This window comes from Dunckerocampus dactyliophorus, chromosome 6 (genome assembly GCF_027744805.1).
Source record: "Dunckerocampus dactyliophorus isolate RoL2022-P2 chromosome 6, RoL_Ddac_1.1, whole genome shotgun sequence".
Taxonomy (NCBI): domain Eukaryota; kingdom Metazoa; phylum Chordata; class Actinopteri; order Syngnathiformes; family Syngnathidae; genus Dunckerocampus; species Dunckerocampus dactyliophorus.
Window position 1 is genome coordinate 9729372 of NC_072824.1, and position 20586 is coordinate 9749957.

At 40.0% G+C, this 20586-nt stretch overlaps 1 protein-coding gene across 5 annotated transcripts in view; it reads right to left on the reverse strand.

Annotated features, from left to right (window-relative positions):
- cntln (centlein, centrosomal protein) overlaps positions 1-20586 on the reverse strand; it is a 185409-nt gene that overhangs the window by 91495 nt on the left and 73328 nt on the right. For all 5 annotated transcript variants that reach the window (XM_054778873.1, XM_054778874.1, XM_054778872.1 and 2 more), the window contains 2 exons: positions 18470-18586; positions 2393-2493 (listed from right to left, as the gene is read on the reverse strand). In XM_054778873.1, the coding sequence (XP_054634848.1) occupies positions 2393-2493; positions 18470-18586 (218 nt within the window). The remainder of the gene's footprint in view (positions 1-2392; positions 2494-18469; positions 18587-20586) is intronic.

Here is a 20586-nt window from a genome sequence, read left to right on the forward strand (position 1 = left end):
ATGCAAAAAGAAGAAATGGGAGTGAGACACAAAATGTTTGAGTGAGTAATTTATTACAAGCAAGCATTCAAGTGAAATAGTTGTTCATCATCTGATCAAAATTCTAAGACCATAGTTTCAAAAAGCCGAAACACCCATGAATAGAAATAAAATGTTCAAAAAAAGGACTCTGTAATGAGTAGCTATGCCATTATTGTTTATCAACTCAAAAACTGGTTTGGTCATGCTTGATGCTTGTGTTTTCAGGACGCTAACGGGAATGTTGCTCCAGGTGTTAACCCTCAGGATCTTTGAAGAAGTTTCAAATGACTGTCTTTCTGCATCCAACTTCAGCAGCAATGGCGTGCTGTGAGAGGCCTTGTTTGTGCAGCTCTATAATCCGATCGCATTAAAGGAGAGAAAGCTTTTTTGCCTTTGCCATTAAGAAGTCATAAGTGTGAATATCTGACAGAAAATGACATTGAATCCACATCCTTACCAAGATTTTGGCTTTTAAAGGCTGTGGTCTTAAACTTTTGATCAGCTGATGACAAGCCTATTTCACTTTAATGCTTGTTTGCAATGGGCCGCACGGGGGCGGAGTGGTTAAAATGTTGGCCACACAGGCAGGAGACCTAAAAGATCTGGGTTCGAATCTCTGTTGGGCAGTTTGCATGTTCTCCCCGTGTGTATGTGGGTTTTCTCTGGGGACTACGGCTTCCTCCCATTTCAAAAACATGCATGTTAGGTTAATTGGAGACTCTAAATTGTCCATAGGTATGAATGTGAGAGTTGATCTGCCCTGCGATTGACTGGCGACCAGTCCAGAGTGTGCCCAAAGTCAGCTGGGATAGGCTCCAGCATACCCGCGACCCTAGTGAGGATAAGCGGTATAGAAGATGGATGGCTTGTTTGCAATAAATTGTTGACTTGTAATATTTTTGTCTCACTCCCATTTTTATTTTTGCATTATTTTCTTAAGAACCAACAGTGCAGAATGTAAATTCTTTGAATTCTTTTAATTGGCCTTACAATTGTGATCAGGAGTGTAGGCCTACTAGTTGGACAATTGCTTTCAACACAACAGAGTGGGAGAAGGGAACTTCAGATCCCCAGTCCGGCCTTCCTTTTCACACAGGTGCCATCCTGTCTCTGTTTCAGCTTGGACACTCATCCCAAAGGTGGACAAGTCACTCCCACAATCAGTGTGGGTACCTTTTATACAAAACAGCAACAACATGGAGAAAAAGGAACAAAATGAAGGCAATGTAAAGGCACTTGTCATCATGGAGGTGCGCTTGTTGACATTATCAAGTGGCATGTCACAATTCATGTTCCTCCTTATTAAAGCTTTCGTAGTGATGGCAGCCTTCATGCAGCCTGGGACCATGACACTACCACCACCATGCTTGACTGTGGGCAAGTAACAAATATCTTGCTACTCACTTGTGTTGCCAGCTATTTAGATATCAATGACATCAATGTGTTTTGAGTAAACCTATCTTCTATATAAGCTGTACACCGACTACTCTAACTTATATCAAAGTTTCATTTCTATAGTATTGTCTCTTGAGAAAACATAAAATGGATGCTGTGAGGGGCGTACTCACTTTTGTATGTCGTCACTATTCAAAAGGCATAGTTGCACTGTTTCTCCGTTATATTAGGGGTTAACTTCTTTTCACACTTTGGGATATTGCATTTGCAACAATACAATGTAATATCAAAGTCTCTGACTGTGTATCATGTGATGTTAAAAAAGGGCCACATCACCACTGAGTAATTATCTGATGCTCGATTGGAAATTGAAAAAGACCCTCCGCTTTAATTAGCGCCGTCCTTTAAATCACTTTATCGTACCTCTTCCAACAGACTCCATCATTGATGATGAGGAAGATTAAAGTGATCTAGGACAGATGTGTTATTGAGCTGCTTAATTAAAGCCATAGTGGTCGTGATGGTCACCGTCTGACAAAAAGGATGCAGATTGAATTAAAAGCGATGTGCTTTTTAGCATAGGGATTGGTATTGGCACTGACAAGATGAACATTGCTTGATCTACTAATCAATTAGCAGAGGGGAAGAGGTTGTGATCAAGTCCTAATTGAGTTGTCCAATTAATTCCAATGAGGGTTGCCTTGTTAATTCTACTCACAAATTGGCACAGATAAGAGTCAAAAGGTGCTGTCGTGTCCAGCCTGTATTTTTTTTCTATGCTGGTTATTACACTGCAGGACATGTGATCAAATTCCGATAAAGAATAATGTAAAAAGTGGGCATTTCCAACCCAATAGAGCAGCATTGGATCAGAAATGTTCCCTGTATTCAGTAAAGGAAATGCAGTCAAATGTCCATTGCTACATAATGTCGTAATGCCACAAATTGCTCAGAAAAGAAATGCAACATGATTCACCCTGGTGTTCTTCAGTGAGACGTAGGTGGACTTCTTTTACAGTGGCCCGGTCTACTGCAGCCTGGACTCGTAGCATGTCCAGTTCCTCGTCCAAGCCGGCCCTGGAATCACACACAGACGACGCAAATCATATTAAATTCATCACACATACAAACTTTGTTTTTTGTTAATGCCCCAGTTTTCGTATGGTTCGGTTTGATGAACATTTTTCCCAAAATCAAAAATCAGTTATCGTACAAAATTACGCCTAACAATGTTACCCTGTGGCATGTTGAATCTCATGGTATTCATAAAGATACACCAAAAGTCACAATACTAGTTTACACAACACTATACATTCATCTGGCAAACTCAAATGAGAATGTGAATTCCATCCTGGCGAAGTAGTAACAAATCAAGAAAAATTATGCTGCAAATGTAAGTGTTAAAAGTGTTAAAACAGATCACAAACGGTGGAAGAAGTTCTTGGTCGTGTGCAACCCCTCCTCTCCGCTCCTTGCCATCTTTGCCAACAAGATTCAATAAAGGTAAAAGTGATGTTAAGTGTTAATTTACCCATTTCATTTTCATTTGTAATTATTTAGCATTATGATTCTCTATAAAATTATTTTTTTCTTGATATTTTTGGGTATCTGGAACGGACTACTTGGATTTATATCATTTCCTATGGCAAAAATTGCTTCAGTTTTCATACGTTTCAGTTTTCTTACATTTCAGTTGTCGTAGATTTCAGTTTTCATCAAAACATTTGGATGGAGTACCGCGGCCATCTTGTTTACGTGTGTGTTCCACAGCAGAGGAAGATGAGAGCGTCTTCATCAAATACACAAGAAGAGGCGACGGTGATACGGCGAGAGACACATAATTTACACCAAAATTACACATCAGCTATCTTACAGAAACCCTTGGTTATATTTGCATGAGACATGTGTCATTTATTGTTTGACTTCCCTGATTCTGATAGCTTAGATTAGGTCCGATGTAGCGCATCACAGACAAGGTACTATGTTCATTACTATGTTCAACATTAATCATGTTGACCATGCACCCTCCTTTGCATGATACCATTGTGTTGCAAATGTTGCACTGAGCCGACCTCTCTTTTTTTATTAAGCTAAGCCAAACTATTTTGCTGCTTCTCATTCACTGGTGATTATCGGCTTCTTCTTTGTTGGTGTTTGCAGCTGTTACAGGCCGAGCCTGGCCCTTTAAGAAGAATGGCATTGTGGGAAGTTGAGTGTCTATCTCTTCCATCTGTCTGCACCGCCCATTGTTTTCTGTGTCCTGATTGGCTGTAGACCATTGTCAATCAATCAATCTCCTTCGTGCCATCCTGCCGTGTCTCCTGTGTCATCGCTAGCTTGCTTGCTAGCTTGTAAATGAATTTTCAGTTTGTCTGCAGCAATATGTTTTAACAACAACACAAAACCGCAGGAGTGAAATATGAGTGAGTGACTTAATTTCTTATGTTGATCGTTAAGGTTGATCATTAAAATTCAAACGAAGGTTTGAACTTTTCAGAGTGTTTAAACATGAGAGAAATGTGAGAAAATGTTATTGCCTGTCTGAGAAAAGTGTATAAAGTGCACGGTGAGGGGGTTTTACAACCTTAAAACATATAATAATTGTAAAAAAATGAATTAAGTTGGCTACTTCGCAGATTTCACTTACTGCAGGCTATTTTGGGAACCTATCCCCCGTGATAAACAAAGGAACACTGTAATGGCTATTCAGATGCAATTTTCTACACTTGATACACTACACTCAGCAAACACCTTCTTGTTGTCATTTTATTTTAGTTTTATTGCACAGTAGATGACTTCTCTTTATACTCAGATGGCAGTTATTGTTTAGAAATCGGAAGTCAATAAATTTAGAGCATTGCCATATTTTGCCGGGGTTTTTTGACACACACACACACACACACACACACACACACACACACACACACACACACACACTTCTGTATATAATGAACAGTTTCAAATTTCCACAAATATCCCACTACATCCCACTGTGGACTCCATTGTTGTAGTAACACATTCTCTCTGAATCTCATTCTCTGAATTTATCTCCCAACAGAAGAGATGACATGAGGAGGAAATGAATTAAAGTTTAAAGTTTAAAGGGTTTTTTTTTATTCAAAAAGGAAATCAAAGTGACAAGTGAGAGGAAACGGCAAGGTGGGAGACAGCGGTACAAGGTGTGCGCACCTTACAGACAAGCCGACTGAGAAAGTGTGCCCAATTACCACTCTGCAATTAGCTTGATTCCTGCTAAAGGCTAATTACTGTATGTGCAGCCATTCTGGAGACTTTGCACTTTCAAGTTATTATTAGGACTCAAGGTCTAGCGAGGATTGCGCACACAAGCCCAGTGAGACAAGAACACCTGAAAAACACACACCCAATTTCCCTCCCCTCTGCTCCCAAGTCGAGAGCGAAACGGCAGAAACAAGCTCCATTTAGTGTAGTGGCACTAACCTCCTTTACACAAACACACGCACACTACATTGAGGTGGATATGGTAGACCATGGACATCACAATGGCAATTAACTAACACTTTAATTTTACAGGAGATGTTTTTCCTGGCAAATGTCAGGAAAAACAACCTGGGGAAAAGTTATGGCCATTGCACAGGGAAGGGAAATAATTAGCTTTTTAGCCCTCACAGTCCAGTAAACGCCTGGCCTAATGGCTGACCGCAGCTTAAATAAGTACACAAATGACTATCCCTGAGGAGGGGAGGAAGCAGATGGATATGTGTCGCTCTTTTATGGATTTTCCTCCATAAATGAACTCAAGTCGATGAGGCACCAGTGCTGCCTCCTGTGTCCCGCCTGTTAATGGGACAAATGAGCTGAAATATGCAGTAAGTGGAAGGTGCCTGATCCATCTCATGTTCCTCTTGGAGATGCTGGTGTTATTGATACAAAAGGAGGATAACCAAAAAAAAAAAAAAAAAAGTCACATGCAATCATATGCACAAACATTCAATTTTGTTTTGATAATAAAGAAAGGGATTAGATAGTACAGGTATTGGCCAAGAGAAGTTTGCGACCGATGCTCACTGTCTGATTATTGTGCAGTGCCACACATGGGGAAACAACCCACGAATAAAAAGGTAGACTAAAAGGACATACTGTGATTATCCTGGCCCAATTATGAGTTAAAAGTCAGTTATTTGTTTTTTTAGCTGCAAACAACAAAGTCACAAAAGTCACATTTGAAATATTGAATTATTTATATATTGTTTTGCATTATAAATGTTGTCACATCCCTGAAAAAACATGGCTGATGACATAATAATAATAATAATAATAATAATAATAATAATAATAATAATAACAATAACAACAACAACACTGGTGTTTATTTTAGCATTAGAGGTGCACTTAAGTGGATGTGGCAAATTGTTCATGTGGGGTTGTGGTGGTGTTCTTTGATGCATGGTATGAGACTGGCTCAATGTGTCAAGTTCTGCAGTGAATTGACGCTATATAAACCAAATTTGACATGCAGATCAGGTTGGGAACTTGTGATGTAGCTTTTAGAATCTTCTATTTGACAGTGGGCACTGATGTCAAATTTCGTAATCACTGTGAACTCAGGGTATGTACCACAAGTAGAAATATCAATTTCATTCCAACAGTGGTGTCACAAGGTCTTGTGAGATTAAACCGTGACAATATTTCTCAAAAACAGATCAGCCAGAAGCCAATCACACTGAACTATGGCATCGCTATACTGTGAATGATAACACACGTAAGGTGGAAGTGGCAGTGTGCGAAGTAGGATTGCAACCGCGCATTTAGTGCTTTACGCACACTATAAATCATGGAAACCAGCCTACCTCAGTATTCCCAGACTCACGTGCTGGTGGCATTTTTTTTTGTCCCATCGGAATTAAACTGCTGCTGCTGTTAATGACCAAGCAGAAGCTGTAGTAATTCTACATTGGATCAAAGTTACTTAAGATTTATCAGATCAAAACACGGTCGCTGTATAAGAATCATCAAAAAATGTGATATTAGCATCTATTTTACTACTTCCTGGTTCGGTACTCTAAGCATCATGAGAACTGTAGTTCTTTTAGCCTAAACATAAAGCTAATCTACGGCAATCTGCAATCTATTTTACATGTGTCTTCACATAACTACATATCAACATAAATGAGTAGTCGTAGCAGCTACAACTGCTGTCATTATTTTAACTTATTTTTAGTTTTTGTTTCAATTTGTGGAAACAGTTAAAGGCATCATGCTTACGTCATGCATGCAAAGTTAAAAACTTCTCAAAATGTACCTTCACTGTTATAAATACAAAAGTCTGTCTGTGCAGTCCTATATTTTGTCATTGTAATTTTCTTTAAAGTAATGTTAAAACATGGTCTCGTCTGGTTCTCGTGAACCCAATATCACGTATCATCTCGTCTCGTGAGCTGAGTGCATCGTGACACCCCTGCATCCTAATGAATGCATCAGTAGAGAGACAACAATGACAAATTTGCTTGATCAATGATGCTTTAGAATTCGATGCATACACAAGTAACTAGGGGTGTCCCGATACAACTCTTTCACTTCGGGTACAATACCAATATTGCAGCCTTGCAGCCGATACCCATGTCCATCTGACCCGATATCAGCACAAATCATAAATACTTTGTAGTCTGGAATGTGACAAAAGGCTTAATAAAGTGATATCATTCAGACAGCAATAGTCAGCCACAGTAAGTATGAGAAAAAAAATCTCTCATGCTTTGCAAACGTTTTGGACGGCATTGGTTGTTTGTGGGGGCCAGAGGTTTGTTGTTGTTTTTTAATCCTCATGCTGTTTTTTGTGGTGCTGGTCGGATGCGCGACGGGGTTAGTGTTGAACCCGGTTCTGTGCCACCGAGGGGGACTTGTGCATGGTGGTTTTTGCACTCGGCTACCATGACTTTTTGAACTTTGACGTCGCTCCTGCTACTTTGTTAGCGCACTAGCACGCTCCTGCTTTGGTGATCACGTGGGCTCTGACTGGACGCTGCTGGATAGAAGTGCTGGAACGGAGTACAGTCGAACCCTGGTTTATTGCGGTTAACTGGTTCCAGACTCGACCGCGATAAGTGATTTTCTGCAAAGCAGATTTCAATATTATTAAATTGAATTTTTTTTTCATAGTTACAGCACAGGAAATCTGTTTATTTCCTTCTAAATATGGTTACCACCATTATAAGAGTCCTGTATACATGAAATAACACCCTTATAATCACCTTTACACTTCTCACCCAATATAGTAGACATAATAATAAAACATAAGCCATCTTAGACATAAAAAAGATAAGACTCACACGTTAGCACTGATAACATACTCCCTGGTGGCTAGTTGTTGAATAAAATAGAATAGAATACTCTATTGCCACTGTTTGTGGTTCAGGAGAGACTCACGATGTACTGATTTATTAACAAGCAGAGAACACATGTGCAGTGAACATTCACACTGTCAGGACTGCTGTCAGCCACTCTCTACACTGCTAACCTGCTGCTAGCATTCAGCTAACAGTACACTCTAGTTACCTGACGTCAAACACACGTCCCTTCCCAAGCCCCGCTTCTTAAAAGGCGCACACAAGTCACAAATACTGGATTACACTTCATATCACGTCCTTTGAATGCCTTCATTTAGCCATTCCTATGCTTGAAAATGCTTAATTTAGGCCATGAACATTATACAATTTGCTTAAATATGCATATTTCTTTTTTACTGACAATAGACCATATTCCACCATAGAACAGCAATCATTTCTTAATAAATACCTTTTGGAAAAAACGTGATCGAGTGAGGGCACAGTGTTGGAACCGCAATGTAGAGAGGGGCCATTGTATAGAGTGCTGACATCTGAGATTTTAGATGTAGGCCGATATAACACAATACTTGTTTTTTTGGCTGATATTGTAGGAATATCTGATATCAATATCAGCTCAAGACACCCCGACAAGTAACACAATTTTATCAGACACACAACCATTGTTGTTTTGGCTGTGACATACTAGCACATGTTCCACCCTTTTCAGTATTTACACAGAAACGCTAATAGTGTCGTAAAAAACAAAAAACAAACATAGAATTTGAGATTTTCAAACGGGTGCTTTTTCAGCTCCAAATGTCCAGAACAACACTGGTTTTATCCACTCTCATTTAACATTCTTGCATTGTCAGTTCATAAAAAACACATCTCTAAGGGACGGGCCATTTTCAACCCTGAAAAAATAATTATCATTGACAACTGTAAGGCAACCTGGAATATACAGAAAGACGTCAAAAGTAAGTGTGTATGAGTGACAGGAAAAAAACTCTGACTTGCTTAGGGAGAAGACGTTTGGCACCACCTGTTGGTTTGGGTGTGTGAATCTCGAAGACAGCCTGACTTTTTTTCTACAGAAAAAAAAAAACTCTTATATTCTCCAGTCTTACATTTGGTTCAATATGGTACATTTAACCAATGCAGTAAATTAGTAAATAGAGACTCTTATCTCTATTTCTTGAAACTGTAAGGTCGGAAGACTTTTTAAGCAACGACAGATATCTAAAGGCAACAGACTGCATGTTTGCTGATGTGCTCCACAATGGCAGTCTTGTGTTTCTGCTCTTTTTGGCCCCATTTTTGAAAACCATTTCTCTCCTGTAGAGCGCTAGAACTTTCGCCCACAGCAATTCTCTCTCCACATCATTTGATCTCCACTCTACCGATGCTGCACCTAGCTGAGCTTTGGAGCACACAACCGCCAGGTCTGCGCCATCCACAAGGGTGTACAACAGCACAGCCGCATCATCTGCGGCCATTGTGCTTGCACTATAGGAAGACGACTGCTTGTTTGAAACATAAAAATTTACACGGAAGTGGAAAAATACCTCTGGCATTTCCATTTTTGGAAAAAGAATCTTGTTTTGAGGGCTGTTGAGGAGATAGCCCTGTAGTTAAACTGAAGCTAGGGTTCCTTGTTCATAGAGGGTCTCAACGGACAAAGTAAAAAAATAAAAAATAAAAAAAAAATAAAAAAAAGAAGGCATACTAACAAATCATGCTAAGTCTGAAAATGGTAATGGTTTCATTTGTTTTGGACATGCTTAACAAGTTGCAACCTGCACAATTCAACATGTCAGCAAAGGAATAGCAGGCAGCATACCTTTTCCCCATTAATGCCTCAGCAATTACCATATTGTATCGTTTCTTACCTTCCTGCATTTAACATGAAAGAAAAAAAATAGAGAATGTGTACCAATAGACAGATGGTGTATGTACTCGTGTGGGAAAAATAAAATAGTAAAATTAAAAAAAAAATAAACAAAAACAAAAAAACAATAAAGATATATGAATAAATAAATACAGGTGTATGCATAAAAAAGGTGTAGACCACAAATAGCATGTTTAATGATGATATCTGCATTTGTCCAAATGAAAACAATTAATGACTATGGGACTATTTAAAGGGGTAGTCGGGGTAGTTTTTTATATGAAGTTGTATGAGATCCCCATCAGCACTGGAGTGCATCAACGGTGACTTACTCCCCCACTTGCTCCCGTGAGCCCAGTTCTGGTCGGATTTCCGTGGCGAGGAACGCAGTTCCGGTTAGTTGCTGGGGCCACTTAAGTAAAGAGTTTGGCTTCTGAAAGCAATATACGTTCAAAAGAGTAATATACTTGCATCACAAAAATGCCTCCTCGAAAAAAATCTCGACATTACTTTTCTCTTTCGTCATATCGCTGCGCGCTGTCGCCTGTCCATTCTTGTGAATGGACAGGCTATGACACTCGCATCTTCATCTGCTGTGGAACACATACGCAAACAAGATGGCTGCGACGCACGCAACATTTTTATTTTTGAAGTGCATTATTTATGTCCTAATTTCATTTCTGCTTTGAAAGACACTAAGACCGCATGGCAACACTGAAGCATGCACTATAATTACAAAGTGCAAAATAAAAATTCCCCTCCAAAAATAATTAATTTCCCAAATGATTAATGAAGGAGAAAACCTTAAAAACATACATAAAACATTCAGTCTGGTGAGCAAATATGTCCCTCCTCCATGGATGGGGGGCAAAAGACACTCATTACATGTATTACCTTTTAGCCAATCAAGATGAAAAGAAAAGAACGATGAGTAACATGGTGGTAAACTTTATTAAGCTTAATTAGAGTCAACGTCGCTGGTTGGGGGGAGGGGGCGCATGTCCGTAATGGTCACTCTGTACGAGAGCTTAAACTGATGCTGCTGCAAATGATCTCAAAAGCTTTTTCACCTCCCCACCCCCACCCCCCAACCAGTAAACGCTGGCTAATTTATGCTTTGATGTTGTCTGAGTGTAGCATCTTAAGTCTGCGGGCGCGCTGCATGTGTTTACTCTACTTACGAGGCCTAAATAATCCCTGCCTCTTTTTACCAACAAACCTTTTACAACAATTAACAAGCGCGGACACTGAGTGGAGAAAGGCGCATAATGAGGCAGATAAAAAGGATCCCACTGCGGGTTTTCTGGCCCACCCTGCATGGCATGTAGTCTTCTTTTACCAGACAACCATTGTAGGCACGAGGACATCTCAATCAAAACGCAGAAATGCATTCAGCAGTCGCGGTGCAGTGAAAATTCCAAATTCTTGTTGAAAGTTTTCCCAAAAAAATGAATACTGTATCCCTTTTCAATAAAGTCAAACTACTGTGAGATCACCTGACCTGACAGACAATGGAATGTCCCCTAGTGGCCTTTTTAAGGTATTGCTGGATTTAATCAGCATACATTAGAACACATTTTGAGTTTGTGATCATAATTCAGATATTTAATAGACTGTACTGCACATACTGGACTGAGCAGCCTAGCCTACCCCTTCTGGTTCTATGGTTACCTTCACACATTTCCTCTATTGCCATTAGTGGTCCTGTACTATGGTGGCATATAAAAATAACACAGCCATTTTAAAGAAGTGTGAGGCGCAGCAGCTTGAGAAAAATAAAGAAAAACATTTAAAGTTAAATTTTGCTATTTTGCTCTATTTTTTTTTTTAAACAAGCCGCACTTTGGACACCCGTAGTATAGTGGTCAGGGGAGGCAGGTCAGGCAGCGCATCACTTGTCACGATGATTTTTGCTTTGGTAAATGAATCATAAGAAAATAAATATTAATATTAGTCTATTTAACTGTATTAAAAATGTATTTCCTCTATAATTCCAATCGTTTTAACATTTTAAGTAAAAATGACTGAATTTGCAGATTTCTTGATCAAATACAGGGAAGAAACCTAAAGATGAGGCCACCGTGAGTGTGCCTTCTCCGCTTAGCGCGCAAGTGCACAATGAGTCGGCTCATGTCGCCAATAATAGAATGTTGCATCCTAAAGGGGTGGGGCATGCACAAGCGCGTAATTTGCACAGAGGATACGGGGATCATGACCCCCGCAAAAAACAGATCCAGCCAATATAAGCTCCCGAATATAACCACATCATTCCAATTTAATACAAATATACATTATCTTGCATTAATATGTTGTTGATTTTCATTATTTAAATCATTTGCCAGAAATGCCAGGTAATGTAATGTCAGGTAATTTCTAAATTTTAAATGCAGCGGAGTTTCTGCTGCGGTCAGAGCAGTAACCATGGTGATGACAGATGCTCCTTCAAGTGACATTACGTATCAGTCCTGACTCCTGCTGCAGCAGGGCGGCTGGGGAGCACGCAGCGGGTGACAGTGACAGAAAAGGGGAGAGAAGTGCAGAGCAACTTCACGTTGTGAATCTTTGACAAGCTTTGGGAAATACCTGAATGTATTTGCTTAAATTCTGCTTTTACGTCACTTGTCATTTTTAAATCAGCCTCTTACCATTTGAACATTAACTAAGCTTTTTTTATATAAGGTTCAAGAATGTGATTGCCAAACAGGTCACCAAAGAGAAGGAAATGGCCAAGGAGGCACAGCCTAATCACAGTAAAAGTATCAACGTGTATTTCTAATGCAGGCACGTCAATTTCCCTGACTCCTTTTAAAAAAAGTTAATGATTCAATAAATAAATAAACAGGCAAAGATTTTAAAAGGTGCTAGTTAGCTGTCCTTGCAGAGAGGACAAGCCAGCGTTTTTTTTTTTCCCTCTCTCTCTCCCTGCTAACACTAGCTTGCAAAAAATCAAATGCATTCAATATATTTTTATGCTGTGCTGAATGAATGAATGAATTTGCTGTCCTGATGGAGGACTATACACCCAAACTAACCAGGAGGTGATCAGACGTTTACAACAAAGTATCAGAACTTTTCCTGGAGAAGGAAGGTGAATGTACTTCATATACAAATGAAAAGTAACAACACAAATGTTTTTCAGTTTATAAAAAAACAAATACATGTGACTCAGAAGTATCTGAAAACAATTTGAAAACATTTTTAACGCAAGTCTCTTCTTTTTTTTTTTGGTTTCCTCTTAATGAGCAACCTGCATTAACATTGAAAAAAAGTCCATGCCTCACCAGCCATGAACCTCACCGCACATCACTGCCCTAGTATAACTCAAATAAAGCAAAACTACTCACCCTTTGACAACACCTGAGATGATACGTAATGGAACATCCTGTAGTGGCCCTTTATGGGTATTACTGTTTTGCTCATATAAAAGTTGGCATTTTTTGGTCATTATTCTGTAATAACGGCACCGAAATGGAATAAAATTTTCTGCATTCTGAAGTAGCCGTGAAAGAGGTGGGATAAGGTCTATGTGTAAGAGTATTTCGGGATAGGGGAGTGTGACATTTAACAGCTGAGACTCTTTTCCTGCCACTGTTTCATTGAAAGTAATTACCTGACTGTGGAATGCCCTGTTGAAAATACCCTTATTGTCAATCATCTAGTTATCCGCACTTTAAAACAAATTGACGACAGTCATCGTCTCACTCAACCTTGAATTCAAAGTGTGAATCTTCCAGGAGGAGTTAACCTCATCTTTGCACTGTGTGGGACCCACTGCGCAGCTGCACTCGTAGAGACAAACATTTTGGCCCTCTGAACGGCGCAATACAAAGTGTTGTTTGCGTAAGAGGCTATCGGGAGCATCTGTGCTGGAGAGCTGAACGTACTGGTTAATGCCACTGGTATTTAAAGCTTTTAAAACAGCTCTTTATTTGGCTCTAAATTTTCAGACAACCGGGAGTTAATTGTCCATTAGTAAGATTATTGCTCCCGCGCTTACATAGCATAACCTTCACAAGTGTGATCATCATCAACACGGTCAACACAACTTCAAGCTGTGACTATTTTCCCTGTCAGTTTGGCACTTTGCGTCCAAGCTTACATTTAACTTCTGCTGCTCACAACAGGGATGGACATAAGTGAGTAGAAGCGGAGTACATCTGCTCAGTTTGACTTTGCAGGTGTGGGACGTTGGTCGACTTTCTAATTTCAAAACATTGTTTTCCATAAGAAATAATGCAGAGTGAATTCATTTGCTCAAGGTTCAAACCGTCATAAAACCCCTACTGAACTGCAGTGTGAACATAGGCTTATTTTCTCATTGTGTTTACTACACAAGGTTTCTGCTACATGTAATTGCTTGTGGCAGTGCACTAGTGCAAAATAAAAGCCGTCACACCTTCAAAATTAGGGTTCCCCCCCCCACGTGAAAACAATTTAAAGTAATATATTGTATGAATATATATTGCTATATAGATACATATATAGCTTATTATTTAAGTAAATATTGACTACAGTTAGTTTGAAAACAATTTAAAATATCATAAAAATGTTTCACTGTGCTTTATTTTGATAAGCATGCACCGGAATTGCCTGTCTGCCTTGTTTGCACTTGCGCATGTGTGACCATATACACAACACGTCTTGTGTTGACTTTGACTTTGTTTGCGTCTGTGTAGGCTCTCAGTCGTACAGGAGTTGTCCATCGAGGGAAAGGCTTCTTGAGACGTCATCTGTACTTCTGTGAAGAAGGTGTCGGACGTTTCGCTCCTCATCCAAAGAGCTTCGTCAGCGAACTAATAAGTGCTGGTAGCCTAGGCCTTAAATACAGTAAGAGTGGGCAGAATTGGTGTGCCGACACCCTCCTCCTATTGGTTCCTTACACTAAGCCTGGACGGAGTAGGTCTAATCCTCTCCCGCCATTAGCACCTCCGATAAAAGGGAAGTGTCGCTCCCTGAGTTGGGTATGAACGACTCTGAAGTGGCATATATTTTAGCATATATTTAGCATATATTGTTCTGGCTCGGCCCTGGCTCTACCTCATTTGCAAGACTAAGAGCTGTGGGTTTTGGTCTCAGTAACCTGCTGAACACAGGGTCCAAATTAAACCTCAAACCACCATTCCGATTCAATGATGGGTTCTGTTGTTTGACAAAAATAGCTTCCTTTACTCCTCTTTCAAACCATCTGTTTTCTTTGGCCAAAATCTTTACCTCGCTGTCCTGAAAAGAGTGATTGGTTGCTTTAAGGTGTAGATGTACTGCTGATTGAGGACCACTAGAATTGTCCCTGCGATGTTGATAAAAAGGCTTTATCAACATCGCAGGGACAATTCTAGTGGTCCTCGTTTGACTTTGTTTCTTATTATTGGGAGTATGAACAGTAGCCCATAAAATGTGTAGTCAATTGACGACAGTTTGTCACATTCTAAGCCTATCTATGCCAGCATGGTCGCTCATGATTCAATCTCATTCGACATTCAGGCATTTTTGTTTACACATTTTGCCTGGCTGGCGTCATCTAGCTAGCTCATTTTTGTCCCAAGAGCGAGCTACAAGTGGCTATATTACGTTCTGGGGATACATCAATCGACAATCACACCACTTACTTGTTTAAAGTGTCACATAACAATCTTGCTCTCTTGTTATCATAAAACTAATGGCTTGTCTTCAAAACACTAGTTGTGTGTCAAAGTTGTTCAACAGAAACATGTAGTAGTGTGTCCAGCTGTAGACAGTGATGCTATCACAGGGGTCTCCAACAGGTAGCTCACCAGCTGATGTTGAGTAGTTGACCAAAAAATATTTGCTTCACCTCTTAGTATTTTTATAAGTGTTCTATTCAAACATGGCACCTGTATTTAATGACAAATGAGCACACTGCGCAGAGATGCTTATAAATAAAGTGCAATTTAAATGCTGGCAGTCACATAAAACACAAATAGCTCATCTCTACTTTCTTTTTGTCTTTTTGTCAAAAGTAGCTTTAATAGTGCTGCAAGTTGGATACACCTGTGCTGTCATAACCATGGACTCTAAATTTAAACTGTTTATACAGACAGATTTCTATACCAAATATATAGAATTTTAACATTACTTTTAAGAAAAAAACAATAAAAAAATATATGACAATATATTACAATCTACTAATTCAATTTCTATTATGTTACACTCTTCTGCACTCTGTGTGCATGCTACCGACCCCGCCTCCAGCCACCGAGACAAAGAGACTGTATGACTGACAAATGGCTCACTCTCTTCATGTCGTTGCTCTATGGCACAAAAACGCCAAGGTGCTGAAACCAACGCACAGCAATGGAGGCAGCCCTATTTCTGGTTGTATGGTTATCATCACATTTTTCGTAAAAAATGACTGAAGAGGTTTTCAAACCATGAGGAGCAACAGCATGAGAAAAATATAGAAAAACGCTATTTTCCCCCAAACCTTTTCATTACCATACTAGTGCAAAGAGACGTTAACCACAGTAAGCTAAAATAAAAAGGTACAATCACTCTTTGAGGAAACATGACATGACAGGCAATGCAATGTCACTTAGTGGCCTTTTAATTCAAAAGTGTGCTTAAGGATGTATCTTAAGCTTTGTTGATGTAATATGTAATAAGATGTTGATGTAATAAAGGCAAGAAACCCCCCTTCCTGGTTGTATTTGTTATCATCACACTTTTCAAATTTTGGTTGAACTTCCAATTGAACCACTTTTGGAGGGTTTCCTGTATATTGTTGTTTCAGTAAATTTGACTTTGGGGGTATATCTGGTCAGGGGCATGTGAAGGGGATCAACACTAAGCCCAAAGGACAGGGCCCCATCAGGAAAAAGAGCCTCATCCCTTGTGGTTTCCCCCAGCACAGGTCAGTTTCTAGGACCAATCATGTGGTCTATTTGGCCCCGCCTGAAGCACCAACCCTACGCCTATCTCCTCAGTATGTCCAGGGCACTGTTCAGTTCCAGTCGGAGCTGGGCAGGCAAGAGGGCAGGCAGGCTGGCGGACGGACATGTCTTAACAGGCAGCATCAGTGGCAATAGGGCTACTAGCCTGTAATTAGCTCAGACAGCTCAGGCTTGGAGAAAGGCAGCCGGGCTATATCATAATGAGCTCAGCTGGGATTAGCAGGACAGGGCAGGGGGGTGAGCAGAGGGGAAGGGGGGGGCGCAGCACCACATTTTCTGGCCTCAACCTATACTGCGGCATCACAGAAGGCCGGAGGGAGGCAACTGGGAAGGCGAGGAGGAGGAAAAAGTGAAGAGGAAAGAAAGCACAGTGGAGGAGGAGGATGGAGGAGGTGAGAAAAGGTGAAGGCCAGGGGAGATGCGAGAGAAGAGAAGACAATGGCTGGAGGCCAAGCTTTACTGTGGAGCGTCACAGAGGGTCACCGGTAGTTCTGCAGTTACAAGGGCTTCTCTAGATCAAACAAGACAATGGCTGAACTACACGACGAGAGGAAAAGGAGACAAGAGAAACTTGGGAGTACACTTTGTTTTACAAATATTTGCCCAAAGACCAGTGAGGCAAACTTTCTTTTTTCAGCACAGCATAGCATACTTCCCCTCCTTGGGCACGATTGTGAAGAGGTGGGCCAGCGCACGGCACAATGTCATACACATGCGCATTACAGCCCTTTATGGCGATTCGAAAATCCCGATAAGAAAAGGGAGAAAAAGAGCTTTTTGTGAAAAGACACATTTCAAGCATATCTTTCACTGCCACAAATATTTTTTGCTTTTCTGACAGCTCAAATATCTAAACAACTATACCACAACATAAACAACACAAGATGGGCTTTTTTTTTTAAACATAAAAAATAACAATTTATTTACAAATACAACACCATGAACTATTCACAAATTTCACATTTGGAACGGAAGTATGTGTGTGCGCGTGCGTGAGTGCGCGCGCGTGGATGCGTTAAACTGTGCCTACAATGCGTAACCTTCTGCACGTTTTACACCTCCAAGTTCTTCCATTTCCTCCTTCCTGTCATGTGTGATTTTTCTATTTTCAAGATCGGTGCCGAGCTCTTATGAAATGCACTTCTGCCATCCAGACGCTGTTTTTATGGCTTAAAACTACTCTATAGCCACATGCATTAGTGGGGAGTTGCATCATCATCACTTTTAGCCTCTCACGCAAAAAACATACTATAAATATGTCTTTGGGATTGAGCGTTCGGGTTTATAAAAATGTATAATTACGCCTTTGGTAGTGAATTAATTAATGTTAACAGACACATTTTACAAATAAATAAAATACTCAAAATAATCCAAAAGATGAAACCACAGAATGCTCACTCACCCACTACTACATTGAGACGTGGCATTTAATGAATGCAACCACTGTAATAATTAATACATAATTAGAAGGTCTCCAAATAACCTACACAGCCAGGGAAATTGCAGTAATCCAGCAAAATGGAAGTGATGGGCAAGAAAACAGGCCGAAGAACAAATGTTCAGTGTGAGTGCAGGCAGCGGTTGCTAAGAGAAAGGGGGGGAATCGTGCACAAGTCTAGCACAGTACTAATGGCCAAGTGTGAGTATGCCCTGAAAATGAACAATCCCTGTTCTCACAGACCTGCAAATACAAAACACTGTAGTGAAAGCACCCTTAGCAAAACAACATGATTTTTATTCCCTGCACTTTCATGTTTTGATTTTTCTTTTTTTCCCAAACAAACAAGGAGTCTAATGATCTTACTTTGACCCCCGCTGCTAGGTAATTATGTGGCCGGCCGAGGGGATGCTGTGAAGTTGGGAAATCAGAACTATGATGGGGCGGTGTGTCAGTTTCCTCACAAAGACATAAAGAAGTGTAATGCGGTTTAAGTACTTAAAATGTGACTTACTTTTCCAGAGTGAGTTTCCTGGTGAGGTTTTTGAAGTAGGCTAGCTCGTTCCACACGGCATCGCTGTCCTCTTGTCTGAGCTGCCATGGCTCTGCACGCGGCATCCTTCCACGTGGTCTGAACATGCACCCAAACATGGACAAAAGCATAAAGATACACGTCTTAATTAAATAATCCTAGTAATGTGCTGGATTCCTTAGCACCCCCCAAATCTGGGTATTTCTCGTACCGCAACCCCATCGCTGTAATTACCGTGTTGACCATTTTCTAGCAAAAAATACTGTCTTGTATTCGGCCCAGTGCGATAATTTTATTGCTCTTATTAAATTGCAATGAGCCAGCAAGCTCTAATTCTAGTTCTCTGGTTATCATCACACTTTTACCATCAATTAAACAATGCAATCAATGCACGTGACGCCTTAATTCAAAAAATTTCTGGGTATGTCTCAAACCATAATCCCATCAAAGACCACAAACACTTTCGCCTCACAAAATGTGCCTCTGAAAGATAATAAAAGTTCTCACATACTGTATACTCCAACCTACATGCATACAACCTGGCAATTTTCCACTTTCTAAGTTAGTATCAGAGCCGTGAAAGAGGCGGGATAACGCCTATGGGTAACGATATCCCACAATGCTGGGACAGGGGAGTGAACACCTGATAGTCACCTCTCTGTGTAAAAGGTGATCTTCTGTTAGGCCTCTAAAATTACCTGAGATGATACTAAAATCCATATTTTTAGTTTTCAGGTGTTATAGCCAGTAGTCCTCACAATTGCAGGGTATTATATTACTTGTTCTCCAAACCACGGGAGAAAAAAAAAAGGACAAAAACTTGACAGGAATATCACGGTTTTATTGATTGGCTTTGATATGAACTGCAATTACAACCTGTAAAATAATTTAAGTCATAATTGATGTGCTGTTGACAAAATACACACAATTTCTGCACACACAGATAATATTGATGAAGTTCAGGAACCTTGGAAATCCAACAATCGTAATCTTTCGTGTACGCCACCATCACACGCGTTAATTAGAAGGAAGCGCGTTGAACGCCTTCTGTTTTGCTTCTCACACACACATCAGCTGCAAAGCAAGAAGATAGGCTATAGTTCTGGGTCAAATTACTTCATGTGAATAAAACGTTTAATTATGTCCTGATATCTAAAAATAATGTGGTGTCCACTGTCCAATCATCACGACTGCTATCATTGACATGAATGTTCTGTGAGTGCAAGGCTTTATTTGCCACTAATTTCATGAACTTTACATTGTACAGTTATCTTGTTTTTATAGGGCTGTCAAGAATAGTGCGTTAACAGCGATAACTAATTTATTACATTATGTTAAAATTTTCAGCGTCATTAACGCATGCGTATCGTGTCAAACCACATCTCTGTTATGACGGCAGACGAAGCCACAATCCCTACAGATGTCACAAAGAGTGCCGCTCTTTAATAACTTTATTCTGACCTGAACACAACAGCAGGGCAATTCCAACACCATATACATATCTCCAACTCACAAACACGTCTCTAGTCAGCTCGTCCTGAGAACGACACTTCCTCATTGTCACTAGATGACAGCAAGGAGCATTCACTGATACTCCGAAAATCATAAGAACGTTTTTATTATGTATGAATGTGTGGTCTAAAGAAACAGAAAGACAAAGAAAAACAGTAAGTGGATATTTTTATCTGTCACGAACATAACTCTTATTGCGGAAGTACAATTTGCTGCATTTACTGTAAGTATGCCCGGAAATCCCAGAAAATTCACTCAAAACATGTAAATTCAACTTAGGTACGTGGTGTCTCTGAACGCAACCCTTCATGGCTCATAATAACACAGTTCATGTGTGATTTAAATGTTCTGCTACTATTAAAGAGACTAGCGTTCGTTCAAATGCATTTTCGGAAATGTGTGGCATCTTTTAGCTTGATTTAAATGTTTAGTTCATTTTGAGCTGTTAATACATTGTTGTTTTCGTTACGGGGGCCAAGGCATAGCGCTATTCAAATGAGCAGGCCTTGATTTTGCCATTTTAGTGGCCAATCATGTAGTAGCCTCATATGGGTGTTTGTTAAAGTCCAGGACGCTGCTTTGTGTGG